This window comes from Lethenteron reissneri, chromosome 30 (assembly GCF_015708825.2).
Source record: "Lethenteron reissneri isolate LAM-NWPU_2019-01 chromosome 30, ASM1570882v1, whole genome shotgun sequence".
In the NCBI taxonomy this organism is placed as follows: domain Eukaryota; kingdom Metazoa; phylum Chordata; class Hyperoartia; order Petromyzontiformes; family Petromyzontidae; genus Lethenteron; species Lethenteron reissneri.
The window spans coordinates 5,894,940-5,913,559 of record NC_083808.1 but is presented as its reverse complement, the minus strand read 5'-3'; the positions used below and the strand labels follow the sequence as shown (position 1 = coordinate 5,913,559).

At 44.5% G+C, this 18,620-nt stretch overlaps 1 protein-coding gene across 3 annotated transcripts in view; it reads right to left on the bottom strand.

Moving 5' to 3' along the window:
- Nucleotides 1-250: 250 nt before the first annotated feature.
- The window catches only part of MON2 (MON2 homolog, regulator of endosome-to-Golgi trafficking), a 49,712-nt gene continuing 31,342 nt past the window's right edge, over nt 251-18,620 (bottom strand). For 2 of the 3 annotated variants that reach the window (XM_061562904.1, XM_061562907.1), the window contains exons 23-36: nt 18,335-18,497; nt 16,814-17,161; nt 15,975-16,173; nt 15,674-15,858; nt 13,423-13,833; nt 9,524-9,667; nt 8,806-8,823; nt 7,643-7,771; nt 6,551-6,741; nt 5,638-5,698; nt 5,124-5,247; nt 3,925-4,132; nt 2,762-2,844; nt 251-1,549 (exon numbers count right to left, since the gene is read on the bottom strand). In XM_061562904.1, coding sequence (XP_061418888.1) covers nt 1,386-1,549; nt 2,762-2,844; nt 3,925-4,132; nt 5,124-5,247; nt 5,638-5,698; nt 6,551-6,741; nt 7,643-7,771; nt 8,806-8,823; nt 9,524-9,667; nt 13,423-13,833; nt 15,674-15,858; nt 15,975-16,173; nt 16,814-17,161; nt 18,335-18,497 — 2,428 coding nt within the window. In that variant the 3' untranslated portion in view covers nt 251-1,385. The remainder of the gene's footprint in view (nt 1,550-2,761; nt 2,845-3,924; nt 4,133-5,123; nt 5,248-5,637; nt 5,699-6,550; nt 6,742-7,642; nt 7,772-8,805; nt 8,824-9,523; nt 9,668-13,422; nt 13,834-15,673; nt 15,859-15,974; nt 16,174-16,813; nt 17,162-18,334; nt 18,498-18,620) is intronic. The other variant, XM_061562906.1, reaches the window with a different exon arrangement.

The window sequence follows — 18,620 nt, the reverse complement described above, 5'->3', positions numbered from 1 at the left end:
CATGGTAAGGAAATCACATTTTATGTAATTAGCAAGTCCTTTTGACCATTCTTGCAGCACAACCCTGCTATTAAGTGTATCACACTTTCAAATGAAGCACACTCCACTGTTTTGACTTCAAATTAATTTGATCTTGGCACAATAACACAAAAGCAAGGCCATAATACAAAATTTCAGACTTTACAAACGATGAAACTGATGCACCTTGCTGAAAATGTGGTAAACAAAATTGTTTTCCAAGCACATTCAATTGACAGTCAAAATACATTTAATGATAGACACACAGACAACTGTACTTGCTTTAATATACAATTACAGTAACTGGCTTTTTCCACATCAGCCTAATACTGTATTAACACCATTCAAATAGACCAACATTAACAAACCAGCTAAACCAGCTGCAATGGGCACCAAGTACCAGCTGGTTGGAGCACTTATCACGCCCCAACCTTTAAATTCTAGTCATTTGGTAGTTAACTACTATTTATAAAAACAAAACTGTAGTGCTCTTTTCCCATACCCAACACCAGTGTCACTACTGACTTGAAGTCAGCATTCCCCTGCCTCTCACCCACCCTCAATCTGCTCGACTTCTGATTGAGCTTGCACTGTGAAAAGACAACCACCTGTATAAAAAAAGCCTTGAGCAATGTAAGGTTTTACACAAGCGGTTATGTTAATTAACCTTGTACTCTCAAAACACAACCGATTGTATAAAAACCTTAATGGAAATTATGCCATTAAATAAGACGTTTTGAACACAAGGCATGATACAGCCATTATGTATCATCGAATTAACTGGATTGAAAGAGGACAATGTGGAGATTGCACACAAAAATACTCCCTAACATGTTTTTTTAGTTACTTTTGAGCCAGCTTGGATGAACCCCAGCAACAGCCTGCTCGACATTACGGTTCCGTCTGATAAAGACACAAAATGAGACTCCCGAATGTGTAAACCGGCTCAGGCGCTTCATGAATAAAGATTTCGAAAGAAGTCCTTTGGCATCCCCCCCCCCACCACCATTTTCCCCACTGTGACCTCAAATGTGCCACATGTGTGCGGTGTATGCACCTTACTGCAGCCAGATTATTGTTGTATCTCTTTGACAGTGCATCACAGCGTAGTGTGACTCTGCTTGGAATGGGCTGAATCACGTCATGCGGCACAGACGCTGGTGGTTACAGCCTGGTCAGTTGAGTCGCAAACGGAAGGAGCGTGGGCGAGTTAAGACGTGGATTTTTTTTTTCCTAAACGGGCCTGGTGACGTGCGGCTACAGCAGTGAGCGCAGGGCGTGGTGGCGTTGCACGGAATCGCAGCACCGGACCGGCGCGGTGACTGCAGTGCTATTGTGTGTAGTGCACGCGGAGCCTTGCGTTCCAATCACGAGGTTCCGTTCTGCAGCTTGCAGGGTGGTGGCCGCAGCATGTCTTGGAAAGGATGCATGGCCTCTTGGAGGGCCAGGCACACATCCGGACACGTGCACGACACGCACGCGACCAGCGTCGGGTACAGCGCTATCACCTGCTCCCACATGCTCATGTCCACTGTAAAAACAAGAGGGGGTTGTGCAAAAAAAAAACGCCAATAAGAGAGTGCAGAGTCAAAAAAATGACCGACTTAATATGACGCCCGCATGCACATGGCCTCACAGGATTTCCTGTCAACCCTCCCATGCGCTAATGACAATAAAAATGTCATCGCCATGCATTGATGTGTTTAAGTGGCCCAGGTAAACAGCACACAAGTACACGTTTGCGTACAATTCAAACGATAAACATAACAGTGTTGTGTGCATATTCTTGGTTCTTTCGGTAAAGTCATGTAGAAGGGAAACAATGAAATAATAAAAATATAAAACAATAAAATTCTCACGACGTTTTGACTGCAACACAAGCAATCATCATCAGGTGTGAAATCCACAGCAAATGTTTTTTTCACATTTCCTTGCTTGTGTTGCAGTCGAAACGTGAGAATTTTATTGTTTAATATTTTTATTATTTTATTGTTTCCCTTCTATGTGACTTTACCGAAAGAACCAAGATTATGAATCCCTGCAGTCACGAAAGCTTTAAATAAAAATGTAGTGTTGTGTGAGTCAATAATTTATGAACCTCCAACACTGCAGTCACTATGCTGCATAACCAGCACATCCCGTATTACCTGCAATGCTCGGGGATAGAAAATTTCAAAATCTGTGACGTGTGGTGTACATCACAACATTTCAAGTCCTGAAGAGAAACAACCAGCAGCTGTATGGAACATTTCAAAGCCCAGGACATTTTAAAAGCCTGCTAAATATAACTCCTAAAAGACCACGTGTGTGCCACTTGTTGTTTACACAAGGGTTTTTTAAGATGATACACTCTGTGGGCTAAGATTGTTTAAATGTGTCTTGACATTGAAACCAAAACATTCACAACTTTTTTTTAATATATAAAATACAAATGTTTGCTTTCCCATTTAATTAGCGGTCATAAACAGCATATTTATGATATTTGTTGTTTGCAGGCAACGCGTATATAAAAAGATATCCCTGTCATGCAGCGTGCCAAATCAAACAGAGCACACAGACATTCACTAACGCCATCAACCCGGGTTTCGCCCATATATTCTTCTATGGTAGACACTGATAACAGTGGCAGAGTGGAAAGAATAACAAAGGAGCCTTTTCATAGCATAAAAATAGCTCGTCATCGCGGTTACTTTAAACGCCCACGCCTGCATTGGGGCTGCAAAAGAAGTGAAGCAAAACTCACCATTTTCCGGTCGAGTCTTTTTCAACGAATCCATTAGTGTACTTGTTGCTTTTAATACAAAAACTACTTCTGTTATCCTCTGCCTGTGAAACCAAAGGAGAAAACCGATCAACTAACTTTCAACAACACAGAGCGAAGAAAATTGTGTTCCTCGTAATTGCAATGAGTTTTACAAATATAACCTTACAATCACAGAGATGCCGGCTGTAACAGCAGCTGTAAAAAAATTGTTCCCGTGAAAGTGAATTGGACAGGTGAAGGTGACTCGAGCATAGACGTGAAAATAAAACAGTGGTTGCGGCAAAACTGGGGCGCAAAGGATACCACACACTGTATCAAACAACATAACGTCGTGAACATTCCACGACACATCCAGAAACAAACCTTGTTCAGCAGTTCTACTGCTCTATCTTTCTACCCGATGACGGATTGCTTGTGTTGCGATCGAAACGTGATTTATTATTTATTATTTTCGAAAAGGGTCCTATTTATGTGTATGTACAGACTGTCTCATTCCGCTGCTGGATGAGTGTCTCCCAATGCCAGGGGAGGTCATGGTAGTTATTTGACCATACTTCACCACGCTGGTCAGTGTGGGTTAGTTCTGGCAGGCAGTACAGATGTGGATGCATAGTACAATACATCATTCTTATGCCCTCTGCTGCCCATAACGTAGCCACGCGGCAGTCTACAAGCGGCAAGTTTTATGCACGGCGATTGCCCCATCCAAGCACTATCCCCAGCTCAACTCTGCTTAGCTTCCAAGATCTAATGAGAAGCAGGCACATTCTGAGCGATTTGGTCATAAGGCCGGATTTGTGATAGTGGCCAATTTCTCGGTTATTACATCACGTGGAAGGAAACCCGATTCTATCCCCTCCAAGGGGCTGGATTATACAACGGTGTATTGCAGTGTCCTTCATTGCAAGGCCCGCAGGCCACTGGCGGCCTCTGGTGGCCTTTAGTGCGGCCCTTGACCTGCGGCCCCGACAAATACACAGATGTGAAAACGCCGCATCATGTGTCACGGCCCTCACACTGATGTCTTATCGGCAAAAGTGCCCCCCCCCCACCCTGAAAATTAGTGAAGAACACTGGTGTATTGCCACCGCGACTATGACTGGCGTACGCGCGCGTGATGTACGCTCTCCGGAGCGGCGCACCTGGGCAGGGGACAGGAGCCGCTGAGTCGCTCGTCCTCCACGTACTTGGCGAGCACCTGCTGCGCTCGCTGTAGCAGCGCGGCGAGCGCCATGCGCGAGATGTAGCCCTCCTGTGCACTCGTCGCCTTGCCGCTGAGCGAGAACTGCAGCAGCGTCTCGAAGCACACCTTGGAGAACTCCTCGCGCATGCGGTAGCTAACCTCCGCCTCTGCACGCCGGCAATGTCACAAAAACAACGACAGCCACAGTTGTATGTGCACAAAATCATTGTTTCTTCCTATGTCTCAGGGTTAACTGTGCTATGTTCTTGCATCAAATGGTGAAACAATTGCGGTGCCCTTCATTAACATTTAAAGGCAATATAATTGACACAGCAAGCAAATGTGATTTATGAAATGTTTTGTTTGAGTTATTTGAACAAAATTACATTCACTACATTTTGACTTATTTTTTTAAAGTGATATCATACAGGCAATTAGTCACTTACATAGCACCCAATATTATACAAGATTAAATCCTACACCATCAGACTGAACCGCAAAAGTCTCTGGATGACGTCACAAAAAAAACCTGCATTTGACTCACAACGGTGACCTGATAAACGGCCATGACCCTGCAACTGTGGCCAATTTTTTTCCCACTGCTTAATGTCGTCATCATCTCCGGCCACGATCTCTCCACTACTGGAGAAAGGCCACTCCAAGCCATTTCCACCGCTGGTGGAAAGGACTCCACGAGAGGGAACCCTGGGGAGACATTCTAGAGGGTATTTGGCCTACTCGTGCATGCTGGCCAGACGTCATGGCAGAGGTGAGAGTATCCACAATTTCCCAGAGGCTCCCACTTGACGTTGTTCCTCCCCACAGAAAACTTGGTCTGCTATGGTCAGTCCCGCCTGTGGTAGTGCACCTTGGTGTCTAAATCTTTTGTAGTCATTTTTGTATTACTTTAGTATAAATACATGTTCATGTTGTTTTTTCTGACTTTATGTGAACGAAACAACACTTTTCTCATTGAAAATAGGTACATTTAAAAAAATATTACTGTCCTGGCCACAAAAGCAAACTTTGTGGGGAATAATAGCCACTTACTATACTTTTTAGGCAGAAGAAATTACGAAATAACACTTACTACCCAGGAACAAAAATTGTGTTACATAGTGTAATGTATCGGGGCAGTGTAATAAGGCAATGCAGTACCGGTGAAGGAGGTGGACTGTGAGTGGATGGAGCCTTTGTTAAGCATGCTCATTATCTGGTTGACAAATTCCTTAGGGATGAAGAGCGCGTGGGGTAGAATGTCTGTGCCGATGAGCTGCACCACCTGAAACGAGCAGCAGCCTGGCAATCAAGCATCCGTCTCCAGCACAGTGCACAGTGGCAGAAGGCATTCATTAGGGCCGTATAACAGACCTGTTACAGATGCATCAATGAACACAGCAGTTTTCATTTGTGTCAACCGGCGTTAGAACCAATGTACACATGCACACCAATTAGCATTAATACCAGTAGATGACAGCTGGTGGTATTGTGGAAGAAAAATTACGTGGACTGGAATCAATAATGTATTAACGTTATTCAATACTATTTAGTCAAATGCACATTTTTATTTTAAATTAAGAGTACACGTGATTAGAGTCAGTAAACTTCCAGCTGTGGGAGTAATTGTTTAAGTTATCCATGAATTAGACCATAAATAATTGAAGCAGCAAACCTGAACGTCAATGCTTTCATTCTTCTGAAACTCTTGCAAAGATAGGTTTTCCGGTGGAGTGCTGAATAAACAGATGGTCATGTATCAGCTGGTGGGCATTCGTCGGCAAGATTATTGTTTACAATGAGAAAGTCTTAAATATAATGGGGAAAGGGGAGTGAGGTTCATGAGATTGTATTATTCTTTGAGGGGTGTGAAAAGGGTCAAGTGTGGTCGGTTTGGGTGGGGTTGTTATCAGTAAGCGATTCACGCCCAGCGATGCAATGACCCCAAAGCTAGTCATGCCACTATTAAGGGCTGCGTTTCGATTACATTTTTTTTTATTTTACGATGCAATTTTAGCATCCTGTTTGCATTGTTTCACCTCTTTTCTGTGTGGTGTGTTGTTATGGAATGGCAGTTAGCATAAATGCACATGCACGAATCGATATATACATATTTAAGGATTATTTGCGGACAATTTCTACGTGTTTTCAGAAAAATTTGGTATTTTTAGATCATTTCAATTACAGACGAAGTGCCTGATTTAAAGCTTGGTACACTGAACTTGTAGTCGAGATATTGGCAAAAAAATATTTAACTCATTCTTTTTGTAAAAAAATTTCACCAGGTAAGGTCCACTGAACTATATAGCTCTTTTCTAGAAGTGACCTGGCAAAAAATATCTCAATCAAGTGGCTTAAGATGTGGATATTTATATCAGCCAAATACTCTCAACGTGTATGTTTCTAAATGTTGAGGGAAAAACTGGAGGACCTGTAGAAAAATCCACAGGACCATGGGGAGAACATGCAAACTCTAACTATGCAGGCGTCAGGGTCGGGATCGAACCAACGACCTGTATACCAGGCGAGATAGTTAACATATTGCCACGGTGGCACCATATATATATGTCTCTGTAGAGCTGGTCCACCTGTTGGTGAAGAGGAAGTCCTGGAAGGTTGCGGCCAGCTCGCTCCACATGGCGTCAAACTTTCCAGAGGAGGCATGCTGCCGAGCGACTGGCAGCCCCACGGCCAGCACGCGCAGCAACGACGTCACCGCCAGCCGCCAGGTACTCTCCGACGGGCACGTGTACTTCATGCTTAGTGGCACTCGCAGCGTCTGCACAATACCAGTGCACCTTAAGACCATGGATCCAATTGTCACCGGCAATGGTTGCCCCAGAATCTTTTGTTGTCAAAATATCTCATTGCACAAAATCTGAAGAAAAATTATCGCGGTGGGCAACCGAGATGACAACTTCCAATCAGATCGCAGAGATAGATCATGTGACTGCCCCACGTTACGCTCTTTCCATCTGAGAAGTGGAAGCTTCAAGTTCATGCATGAGCAGTATCTATATGCGATACTGTATGGCGAAAATTGTGTGGTCATAGTGTTGCTTAATTGTATGTCATGACGGTGTGGTATGGAGTGACCCTATAGAATTGATGTTGTGGCGTGATTGGGGTGGCATAGCTCTAACTGTTGTGTTTGAAGACATCTTTTCATGATCATTTGCTTGTACCATGTCTCTCTTGCGTAAAAACAAGATTGAAATTTCTATGCACCTACATTTGTATAAAAATATGGCACAGTTGGCTACGTGCAATGCGAAAGAAGTTCAACACATATACATACAAAGCAGAGTGCATAATCAAGATGGAATTATAAATAAATGAAGAGCTATAGTGTGTAGTGTAAAAACCTAAGTGAAATGTGACACTTCAAGCTAATTAAAAGTTTTCAAAAGCATGTGCATCCAATGGTGCTTGGATCCGCTTCGACGTCACATTGTACTCGAAGGCCCAGAGACCGCCTTTGGTGCTCATAACACTCACGAGGGATAATGCAAGGCTTGCATTCATTTTTGTTTTAATTTCATCCGCATGCTACTCCTACATTTATTTTTGTACACTTTTGGAGCAGCGTGTGGCCTGCTTGACACTCCCTGCACCGCCACACACAAGGAGACACTCACTCCCCCTGCCACCACCAACACCCCCACACCCCTATCGAGCACCTTGATGATCTCCTGCAGGACATTCTCGTTGACCACCGCCTTGTGGCACGCCGTCTTCTGGTACAGCTCGACCACCAGCTCCAGGGCGCGCTCCGCAAACGGGACATAGTTCATGGCCACCCACTCCGCCTAGGAGCGTCGCACGTGCGGCGGACGCGCGGAACCACACAGACGTCCAAGAAGACACGTACGCGCACGCGCACACTGGCAAAAAGGCATAGCGCACGTGAACAGGGGAGCCAACGAGAAAGGCACGCCGAAAACGCTGCGGAGCGCGCATCAGTTGCGTTAACACCGAGTGTACAGGAGAACACACCAAAGGTCAAACAGAGCAAAGGGTGCTGACAGGGGGGAATATGTCGCGTAGCAATAAGAATGAAAATTAAGCACATGTAAAATGTTAGCTGGGTGTGTTTATGATTCTAAAGTCTGTGCCGTAACCTAACTCCACCCCAGCAGGAGTCCCAAGTGCCAAACCCTGGTTTTCCAGTTTTACTACCTTATGTTCTTAATACAAGTTGTATGACGTACGTAAAGGCGTCAATAGCTACACTTTATCTACGGGGCAAAGCATTGCTAATCGCTTGCTTATTCGGGAATGAATATAACTGTCAGTCCTGAATTCACACAGAACACGAAAGCAAGACACACTTTTACAGATACATTATGGCTATATACATTATACATTAAGTCAGCAGAAACCATAAAATACATCATGAATGTAAACAAAAATCCAACAACTAAAACCATACATACGATTTTCAAATTCCACCTACAAAGTTAGTATTCAGGACATAAGCTACATTTTACTCATTAAACCAGTGTTATCTGCCCCAGAGGCAATTTTACGTTAATATATCCAATTATTTTAACTTGGTGTCAGCCAAGCTACAATTTATTGCAACAAAAAGTATACTCATTAATACATTCGGTGTTAACTAAGCACTGTTTGTGTAGTCCTGGATACTTGTTCGGTGGGGGGAAAAAAAACTATTGTAAATTTAAATTTTAGAGCCCATGAAAACCTTGACAACCACGTGCAAAGGTCAAACACAGAGACCCAATCACCACATCATAACTTCCCAAAGCATGCGTGGCCATAGTCCCATTTCTGTGATCATCCCAAAAATATGCACCAACACGAACCCTCAAGATCAACTCACCGGGGCAAACAGTTGGACCTAGCAGTCCAGAATTGCAGCATAGAGGAACAATAACAACATGAATCGTTAGTGATTTCAGTTTTACTAAGAATGTGCTTCATTGTCCAAACTGCATTTTAGATTATTGGACAACGCAGATGTTTAACTGTTGTTCGTGAATAATGCTGCAAAAATCAACATCTCCAGGGGTGGTTACACATGGTTTGACCTTAACAACACATACTAAATATAGCTCGCAAACAGCAAACGCCAGTCATATTAAAACCTGTGCCAATTTAGTTTTAGCTGTGCAATGTTTAGAGCACTGTATATGTCTGACAGCAAGCCAACTATAATGAACAATAAACAAATCTGAAAGCAATTCATCTTGCTACTCTACTAAAATTGGATGCATGACCACAAATACATATCACTTTAAACAACTAGATATATAATTATGGGATAGATATTATCCGACATATATTTATGGTATTTAAAACAGGGGTCACACATCCAATAAAAATCAAATATTTGTTAGATTATATTGTAAACATAATGTAATTCATATTCCACCTGTTAACAAAAAATCGTGGACACTAAAATAAGTTCGACCCATTTATTTTCAATAACTCTTTTTAATAAACCGATTGTTATCACTGGTCAGGAATTCATACAGAAAACTCGGTCAATCAAGACAGTAGGCAATACATGAAGAGGAGGTGATGGGCTCACTTATCACCTGATTGTACTTTGCGTTGGCCACGTTCTTGGTCTCCAGCTTGCCGTACTGCGGTGGTACGCAGGCAAACGCCACAAACTTGAGCAGCTGCTGGAAGATGGCCGGGTACATAGCCTGCATGCTTTCAGGACCAGTGCAGATGGCCTGGCGTGTCACACAACAAAAGGCACCGATGGTGGATCAGCGGTTTAATACAAAGTGGTATGAACAACCAGAGATGTATCGAAGGTATTGCTTTTAGTCCAGTTTCAATTTCTGCAGACTGTCATAACATGAAAAAAAATCTAATATTATAGTTTTTACTGCCAAAGAAACCCCATATGTTTCCTTTAAAGCCTGCTATTAAATTGAAAATATTCCCATAAATACTTTAATAGAAAACATTCCCACCAAATAAAAATATATTTGGTCTTTGGAGGAAAGAAACAAGGTCACATGGGTGACTGTGGCTGGGATTTCAGCAATGCCGTGTTTTGGAAAGGCATTTGCAGTGACTCACCCCGAAGGCATCTCTGCATTGTTTTGAAAGATAATATTGCTCCTACCATACTACATTCCACACAGGGCAATTCAATATGAAATTGTTATCATATTCAACTGACATAGCAACTCCTACGACTATTACATATAGTTGCACTGTAAGGCACGTTCATCAAGTTACATTAAATAGTGGGCTCCAATATAAAAAATACATTCACCCGGTGGCGCTGGATAACATTACTGAATCAAGTTATTCTGTCGAGTAAAATAAAATATTTTTCCTATACTTGGTTGCTGTAAAAGTGTAAGCAACTATTTGACTTCCCAGTATTCTTGCTATTGGCTGCTGTGAACTATACATTCTCTGACACAGTGTGGTGCAAGAGCTTTGTATTTTGTTTGCTGTACATCCCAAAAAAATAAACATCTATTGACGTTAGCCAAGTCGGCCAGCTTCTCTTAAGACGTCCACAAACATTACTGGGACATGTCCAGAACATCTCGAGTGAAGCAACGTTGTCAGAAGTGCTTTCGATGAAGACGCCGCCTGTCTGTCTGTCACTCTGGTTAGCAGTGCCCGCAGAGTGCCCGCAAAGTGCCCGAGGTTTGCCAGCACATTCAAGCACAGCGGCGAGCTGGAGATGCCGTGGCGATAGTGTTCACATGATAGTGGAGTGGGCGCAGGCACGCAGTTGAACGAGGCTTCTTTCCTGGCCGGTGGTGGGCAGCGTCATTTCCTCAGGGTTGAGCTGCAAGTTGCTGGCAGCGTAGTGCACTGCTCGCTATGAGAGTTCTCAATGGAAATGCCCTCATTACATGGCATGTGCCAAGAGCACAATTGGAATATAATTTGGTGTGGGTAAAAACATCTAAATGAAAAACCAGGCATTTTCAAATGTATTCACACTGTAGAGATTCATGTGTCATAACCTAAACGCAGTGGAATGTAAGCACGAGGGTGCTGACATTCATTCATTTCCACTCGTTCAGCAATGATGCAGAAGTCAACGATCTATTACACAATATTATTTTTGCACTAAAACCAATACACTTGCTGTTTGCTGCAGAATGAAGCTTAAGGTTTCCCACTGCATTTTTATGGCCTTAAATGGCTTTCCACCTCTTGGCTTAGCACCTTATCTTTATTCCCCTTCGAATAGGTTACCGATCTCCGTGACTTCATCAAAAGACCCAAAGAATGAGTTCCTGCAGTCACGAAAGCTTCAAGTCAAGATGTCACCGTATCTTTTACAAACAATTGTTCCCCATGCCCCTATTAAGTAATCTTTGTTCCAGACGGCAGATTGCTAATCGTCACACGAATTAACTACAATCTCGGGGACACAAGGCATTGTTTTGTATGAACCTGAACTACATAACTCACTGCCTAAGCCAGGGGTGGGGAACCTTTTTTCTGCCAGGGGCCATTTGGATATTTATAACATCATTCGCAGGCCATACAAAATTATCAACTTAAAAAATGTGCCTGTTACATTTGGTCAAACATTTAATTAACTCACCCCTAATGGGATGACTGGAACTGCTTCTCTTTGGTGAGGCGTGTGATTTTAGCTGGTATTGATGTTACTACTCGCAACTACATTTCCAGGTTTACTCCTAGATTTATTGAATTTCGAGTCCCGCCTGCAGTTGCCTTGGCAGAGCCAGACCCAAATGATTTCGCGGGCCTCATACGGCCCGCGGGCCGGACGTTCCCCACCCCTGGCCTAAGCAAATCAATGTTTCTTTCATTTTAATCACTTCTAAAAACTAAAGTTTGTATCCTTTCCTGATCGGTATGTTTCGTGTCATAAATTAGTACTTTTAAATACATTTTCTCTTTTTTATCTTTAACTGCAAAGCACCTTGGAGATGACTTCAGTGGCGCTATAAAACCTTGACTGTATTACAGTGGCGGGCTGTGTATTTTACACCTAGGCCTTCAGTGCTATCCTCCCGCAATTAAAACCGCCTTCGAATAACCTGACCATGACACTAGGGCTATATGCTATTGTCATTCGACGTAACCACCCCATATTCAGTGACAGTAACCTTTATGGAGTGGAATAAAGTGATTTAACACGAGGCTCAACACCTATGAGAGTTATAATACACTAATTGCAGAGACATGAGTACATGGTGACTGAAACCATCAAAGATGTACCACTATTACGCAGTATGACAAGATGCTGCATCACAAATAGACATCGCATAGCCCAAATCAATGTCATTACCAAAGAAACAAGAACAAACTCACAACAACCAGTCACATTTACTCATATGACCAGCAAGCAAGCAAAAATTCCGTAAAATACAAATAACACAATAAGGATTCAACAGGCTTCCCCACAGTAAAAAAAAAAAAAAAAATCTCAAGCACTACATCTAAAAATCTAGACGATGCTAAGTTACGTGCTACCTAGTTTTACTTAACTTAGTTAACTGGCCCTCTGATTACGCCACACTAAAAATGTGAACGTAGGTGGCTAGGCCAGCTAGAAGGCTGTGGCTTGTCAAAGAATACGGCCAACATGGCCAACTCGAAATCTGATTGCTTCAACAAAAGAGGGGATTCACTCGACATTTTGAAGGCCTCAGGGGTAGATTTTTCACCCGGAGAGGCGGAGACAGCACAGGTTGAAAATCTCATTGGATAAAAGCTCTAATTTATTTGCTGCACTGGAAGCAGCGCAACTGAGGGAGAGAGTAGAAATTAAATTACGTTAATAGACCGATGGGAACGAACTTTGTAAAATACATATAACATTAATGAAAATATATATAAATTATAAAATTATAATTTTCTGATTCTGACAATCTCTAGGCTAGCAGAGAAGGCCTTGCTGGTCCTGATGGACCGTCTCTGCTGTATTACAATAAAAATGCTTTAATCACCTATGACAAAATCACCCGGAATGCACCCAACTTGTCCGATCTCAGAAGCTAAGCAGAGTTTAGCACGGATGGTGCTCGCAGCCCCACTCATCCACACAGTGTGAGGGCGGGCCCCTCATCCAGCAGCGAATTAACAAAAGGATATTGCACGTACGATTATTGCGATTCTAATCGGTCAAAATCAGATTCATCTTGAGGAATTCGATGAGCTATGAAGCTCGTTTTTCACAGATGTCCAGCAAGGGCGGGTACGGAACGTTACAAAAGCAAACAATACAGAAACACACCACGAGTGCAAAGTATAGGAAAGGTAAACAAATCACTTGACAAAAATATGCAAACAAAACTAAACTATTCATATCTTACCAGATAAAGCCCACTGAGCTATTAACTTATTTTTCAGAAGCGACCTGGCCACAAATGGTAGCTGAACAAAATGGCTTATCACATGGAAAATGTATAGCAGCAAAAATAATCTGATTAATCTAAATGTCTGCTTCTAATCAATGGGGAGAGGGACTCACCTTCTGCAGGAGCGTGAGAGCTCCGAGAACAGCCTCCTGCAGCGCCGTGAGTATGGCCTCCGTGAAGGAAGGCAACAGGAAGGGCGACACGTCCGAGCTGATGGGCACCGAGACGGCGCCGTACATGATCGCGCCCAGCAACCGCATCTCCGCCATGCCAAACCGCGGCCGCACGTGGCGAAAGAGCGCGGGGAAGATGTGCACGAGCGCCGCCAGATACAGCTGGCCGGGCACGAAGGTGGCTCGCTCGCCGTCGCACGGGGGCTGCGTGCTCTCGCCGCCGATGCGCACCCACGCGAGCCACGCCGCCCACCACAGCTCCGCGTCGTCGTCGCCACTTGGCCCGTCCGCCCCGTCGCCACCGTCCACCAGTGAGTCGCTGCGGCCGAGCGCCGGGGGCATTCCCGGCAACTGGCGACGGCCCATACAGTTCGATTTTATAAGAATAGGTTTTACCCTTTCCAGAGTCATCAGTGGCCAAGACTGCCATGCGTATTGAGCCAGAGGGCCGCCGTCCACGCGGACGTCCGAAGAAGCGATGGATGGATCGAATAAAGGAAGACATGAAGACGGTCAACGCATCCCCCGAAGATGCCCTGGACCGAGCCAAATGGAGAAGACAATGCCGAAAAGCGGACCCTGTGCCACAGCGGGAACAATGCTAGGAAGAGAGAGTAGGTTTTACCCTTTCTGGCATTAAAATAGGTGTTAAGATTTACACTATGAGACCTCCTTCACCAGTGGCAAAATATAGTAATAGGTTTTTACCCTTTCAACTGGTACAAAAACTGACACTTTTATACAAGGCATCATGTTTGCAATAACTACAACACAAGCAGTCAAAATGCAAACAAAAGGAAACAACTCTGATGATGATAATGATATGCACTGTCCTTGAAGTTGATTGGTCCACACCAGAGACAGCTTTTCTTAGAGCCTAGTCTCCATTGGTGTTGGACCAGATGAAGACAAAAGGCGTACAACTCAAAAACAGCGCACTATCAGAGTATTGAGAGCTCGGGGTAAGCATTTACACTATGAGACCTCCTTTACCAGTGGCAAACTATAGTAATATAGGTTTTTACCCTTTCAACTGATACGTATTGCAAACATGATGCCTTGTATAAAGGTGTCAGTTTTTGTACCAGTTGAAAGGGTAAAAACCTATTACTATAGGTGTTAAGATGTTCAAACACCAAACAGAAACCTTTGGCAAGGAATCGTGTCTGCATTAACCACACATACTTGTGGTGACCATGACAACAAAAACATGCTCTGGTAATAATATATGCCCTGTCTCTGAAACTGATTGGTCTACACCAGAGACAGCCTTCGTTAGGGCCTAGTCTCAACCAGTGTTAGACCGGAGAATGCCAATAGGCGAACATTACAAAGATAATGCACTCTCAGAGCATTTGTAGCTCGGGGTGAGCAGCTACAAAATGGTTAGCACAATTCCACCCGCAAACCGGCAGCCTAAGTTGCATTTCCGGGCATGGCTCAATATCAGTGGCGAATGATATCTGAACTGTGTGCAGCCTTTTGGCGTTGTTCTCCAGTCTTACACTGGTTAGACTAGGCTATAAAGAAGGCAGTCTCTGGTGTGTAGGCCAATCAGTCTCAAAGACAGTGCATATATTATTACCAGAGCATGTTTTTGTCTGCATGTTCACCACAAGTACGTGACATGATTCCTTGCAAAAGGTTTCTGTTTGGTGTTTTAACATCTTAACACAACTGTTTTATTGCCAGAAAGGGTAAAACCTATTCTTATACTTTGATACTGGCCAGAAAGGTCCCATATTACAGTTCGATTGGTTTCACATTCGTGGGTCAGCGTCAGCCTAAAGTTCTACACCACTTTTGGTTCTACAATGCAGCAGTACAGGCTTTTTATCACAAAAAATATTAATAAACATCAAGTCCAGCCACTAATGGCAAGTTTGAGTATTAGTAGGTGCCGGTCCAGAGCCTGGAAGAATGGGGTTTGTGTCTGCTTTGCAGCCCGGCCGTAAAGATACAGCCAAATGGAATCGTGAAGGAGGAACCTGAGAACGATGACTTACCAAAGTTGGAAGTAGCCACACTTTACCCCACCACGTGACCTGCCGATCGACTGAGGTGTACCCATTTATACTGCCGAGTGGACAGAGGCATGGGCAGGATTTAAGAAACGTGTCCATTGATTCAACTGCTGCACCAGGAGAAGTGAAGGAGAGTGGTAATACAAGAACTGTCAACAACCATAAACCTGTGCAGTGTCGAGCGCTGAGACAAGGCCCTCGTCGCGCTCGCCCTCACGGCCCTGGGGCGGCACGATCTGCAGGATCTCCTGGAAGCTCTTAAGCGCCGCCAGCGACACCTCGCCATTGCGGCTCAATGCTGCCGCCTGGATGTGGTCCAGCAGGGCGTTCCACGCCTTCGAGAAGTCGCCCGCTGTAGGAAGGGGAACCGGGAGAATCTCCCGTCAGTACTCTGCGCTCGTCCCGCGTTGAAAACTGATTCAGACGATTCGGAAGTTGGAAATGTGACGGGACGAGAGAGAGGCTTACTGAGCGCCTTAAGCAGCTTGCGACGCGTGTTGAAGATCCGCGCTACTCCAGCCAGCGCCAGCACCCAGGTCTCGGCCCACTGCTTCTCGGCCGTATCCCGCGAGTGGTGGATCAGGATGTTGGCACTTCCCGAGTCGATCTTCTCCTTGTCCGCCGTCTTGGCTGACTCGCGCACCTTGTCGAGCAGCGGGAACAGCACCTGCACGATAGGCAGAGAGGACATTCTGACCAGCCCCGACTGGACATCTGGGCTTCATAGCTCATCGGATTTCTCCAGCCTAAATAAAGATTATGATTCTGTACGGGGCCATGGTGACGTATGCTGCTACAGCTCAACGCTTCTTCCTCGGCACTAAATGAACGGCGAGCACTTCTCCCTCGGTATTACTCAAATAGTGGCGAGATGTTAACTACCTCGCCTGGTGTACAGGTCGTGGGTTTGATCCCGACCCTGACGCCTTCATATTTGGAGATTGCACGTTTTCCTCGTGGTCTTGTGTATTTTTATCCAGGTCCTCCGTTTTTTCCCTCCACATTTAGAATCAACATAAGTTTACAGTATTTGGCCGCCATAAATTTCCACGTGATAAGCCACTTCGTCGAGCTATCATTTGTGGCCAGATCACTTCTGAAAAAAGGGCTACATAGCCGAGTGGGCCTTACCTTGTAAAATAACAAAAAAAATAGGAGAGTGGGCCACTCAGTACACAGCTCTCTTGTGGTGAATGCACTCACCTGCTGCTACCGTCACACGCTAACAATTGCCCACCTGATTCGAGATAAAATTCGTGCCCCTTGCTCAAGAGGGGGGGGGGGGGAGCTGGAGGGGAGTTCCCTACCTGCCAGAGCACCACGTTCCACGTGGACTGCTGCAGCTGCGTGCCGTGCGCACCGATGGTCGAGAAGAGGGTTTGCCCGGCGCTCTTGCGCACGGCGGGCCGCGGGTCCACGCACAGCATGCCGAGGCGCGAGTACAGCGTCAGCCACAGGCGGTCAAACGGCGGCGCCGCAGCGAAGGGCGTCTCTGCCCCCTTCTCGTCAAGACCCTGCTGCTCCTCTTCCTCCTCCTCTTCTTCGTGTTTCCCGTCCTTCTCGGCGGTGCGCCGCTTCAGCTTCTGCGCTTCCTCTTGCTCCAGCGCATGTTCAACCATCTCCCGTCGCCTCGAGAAGTAGTCCGAGATGTTCCACTGCAAGGTGGAGGCAAGGGTCGATTAACGGTAATGCATTTTAACACCATTTGAACACACAAATTCATATACGCGTGTAGAAAATCTCCACTAACAATTTTAAATGTGTTATAGAAAGGATAGAAAGCAGATATATAGAGTTGAGTAGCAGCTTACAACTAGAAATATGCGAAAAACGAAATGTTTGAAGTTGGGATCTGAAAAATTATGGCCCGGAGTTTTCTTGGTTTAACTCAAAGGATAGGATTAGCCTAAAGTTATAAATTGCTTTAAATCATGTACTGAGCTCTTATGATCCCTATCATCGGTGAAGCGAGTAATCTGCCTTATATGGAGTGTGACACTGAAGTTGATAGAAAGCAGGCAAAGTCCATCACTCGTAATATACACAGCAGACTTGGGTTCAATGATAATTACAATTACAGCACCAATGTTGGCTGAAATTACCACGTGGCTAAAACTCATTATGAATTACACAATTACATTTGAAATTGACCCCAGGTTGATACGGGGTATCCATGAAAGTATCATCCATTCCTAAACAGTCGTAATTAAGCGGCAGTTAGAACTGGCGCGGTTTAATGTTGGGGTTATGTGAAAGAAAAAGTGTTTGCCAGAAAAAACCTGAAACGACTGAGTGATCTTCAGCAGCACGGAACATAAGTATTCAAGAAGACACTCCCGAGATTTTGAAAAACTCCTGGGACGGTCAAATATCGATACAACTTATGCCAGTGGAGACAATTTGGGGGTTTAGAGGCATTAAATATCACGTGGCAAAATCTTCATATTACCAAGTGTACACTTGTGTACACTTGTGTATGTTTATCGACCTAGCTCAAACTGCTGTCTTACAATTATAAATAAATTAATGATATATTTATGAATATATCATTCATTTAGCCATCCCTTGGTGTGGACCAATCACTTTCAAGGACAATGCATATATTATCATAGTGTGTTTTTTGTTTGCATTTTGACTGCAAGTATTGTGGTTAATGCAGACATGAATCCTTGTAAAAAGGTTTCAGTTTTGTTTGCTAGAAAAAAGGGGAAAGAAAAACCCTATTATATTTATGAACATCCTGTATATCAGACGGGTCTGTTCTGCTATGGGTTCTATCTTCCTGATTTAGCAATGAAATGGTGCTTGGTCCGTGGGGGTTTCCTTACAAGGAGGCCAATAGATGTGAGGCTGATGTTGAGCTCTTGGTTCTGCAGACCGAAGCTGCCTGCCACCTCCACAACCAGGCGCAGGCACGAGCTGGGCATGGTCGGCAGGAAATCCGTCACCACCAGCTGTAAGCACTGGAATGCGGTGCGGATCAGAGACTCCCTATACACACACACAAAGACAGAAAACAAAGAAAAAGATCCCCTGTGTAGGCTTAACGGACTGTTGGGGCAAGTGCTGTTAGCGAGTAGCACCTATGAAGGCCGGCACGGCACATGAGGGGAT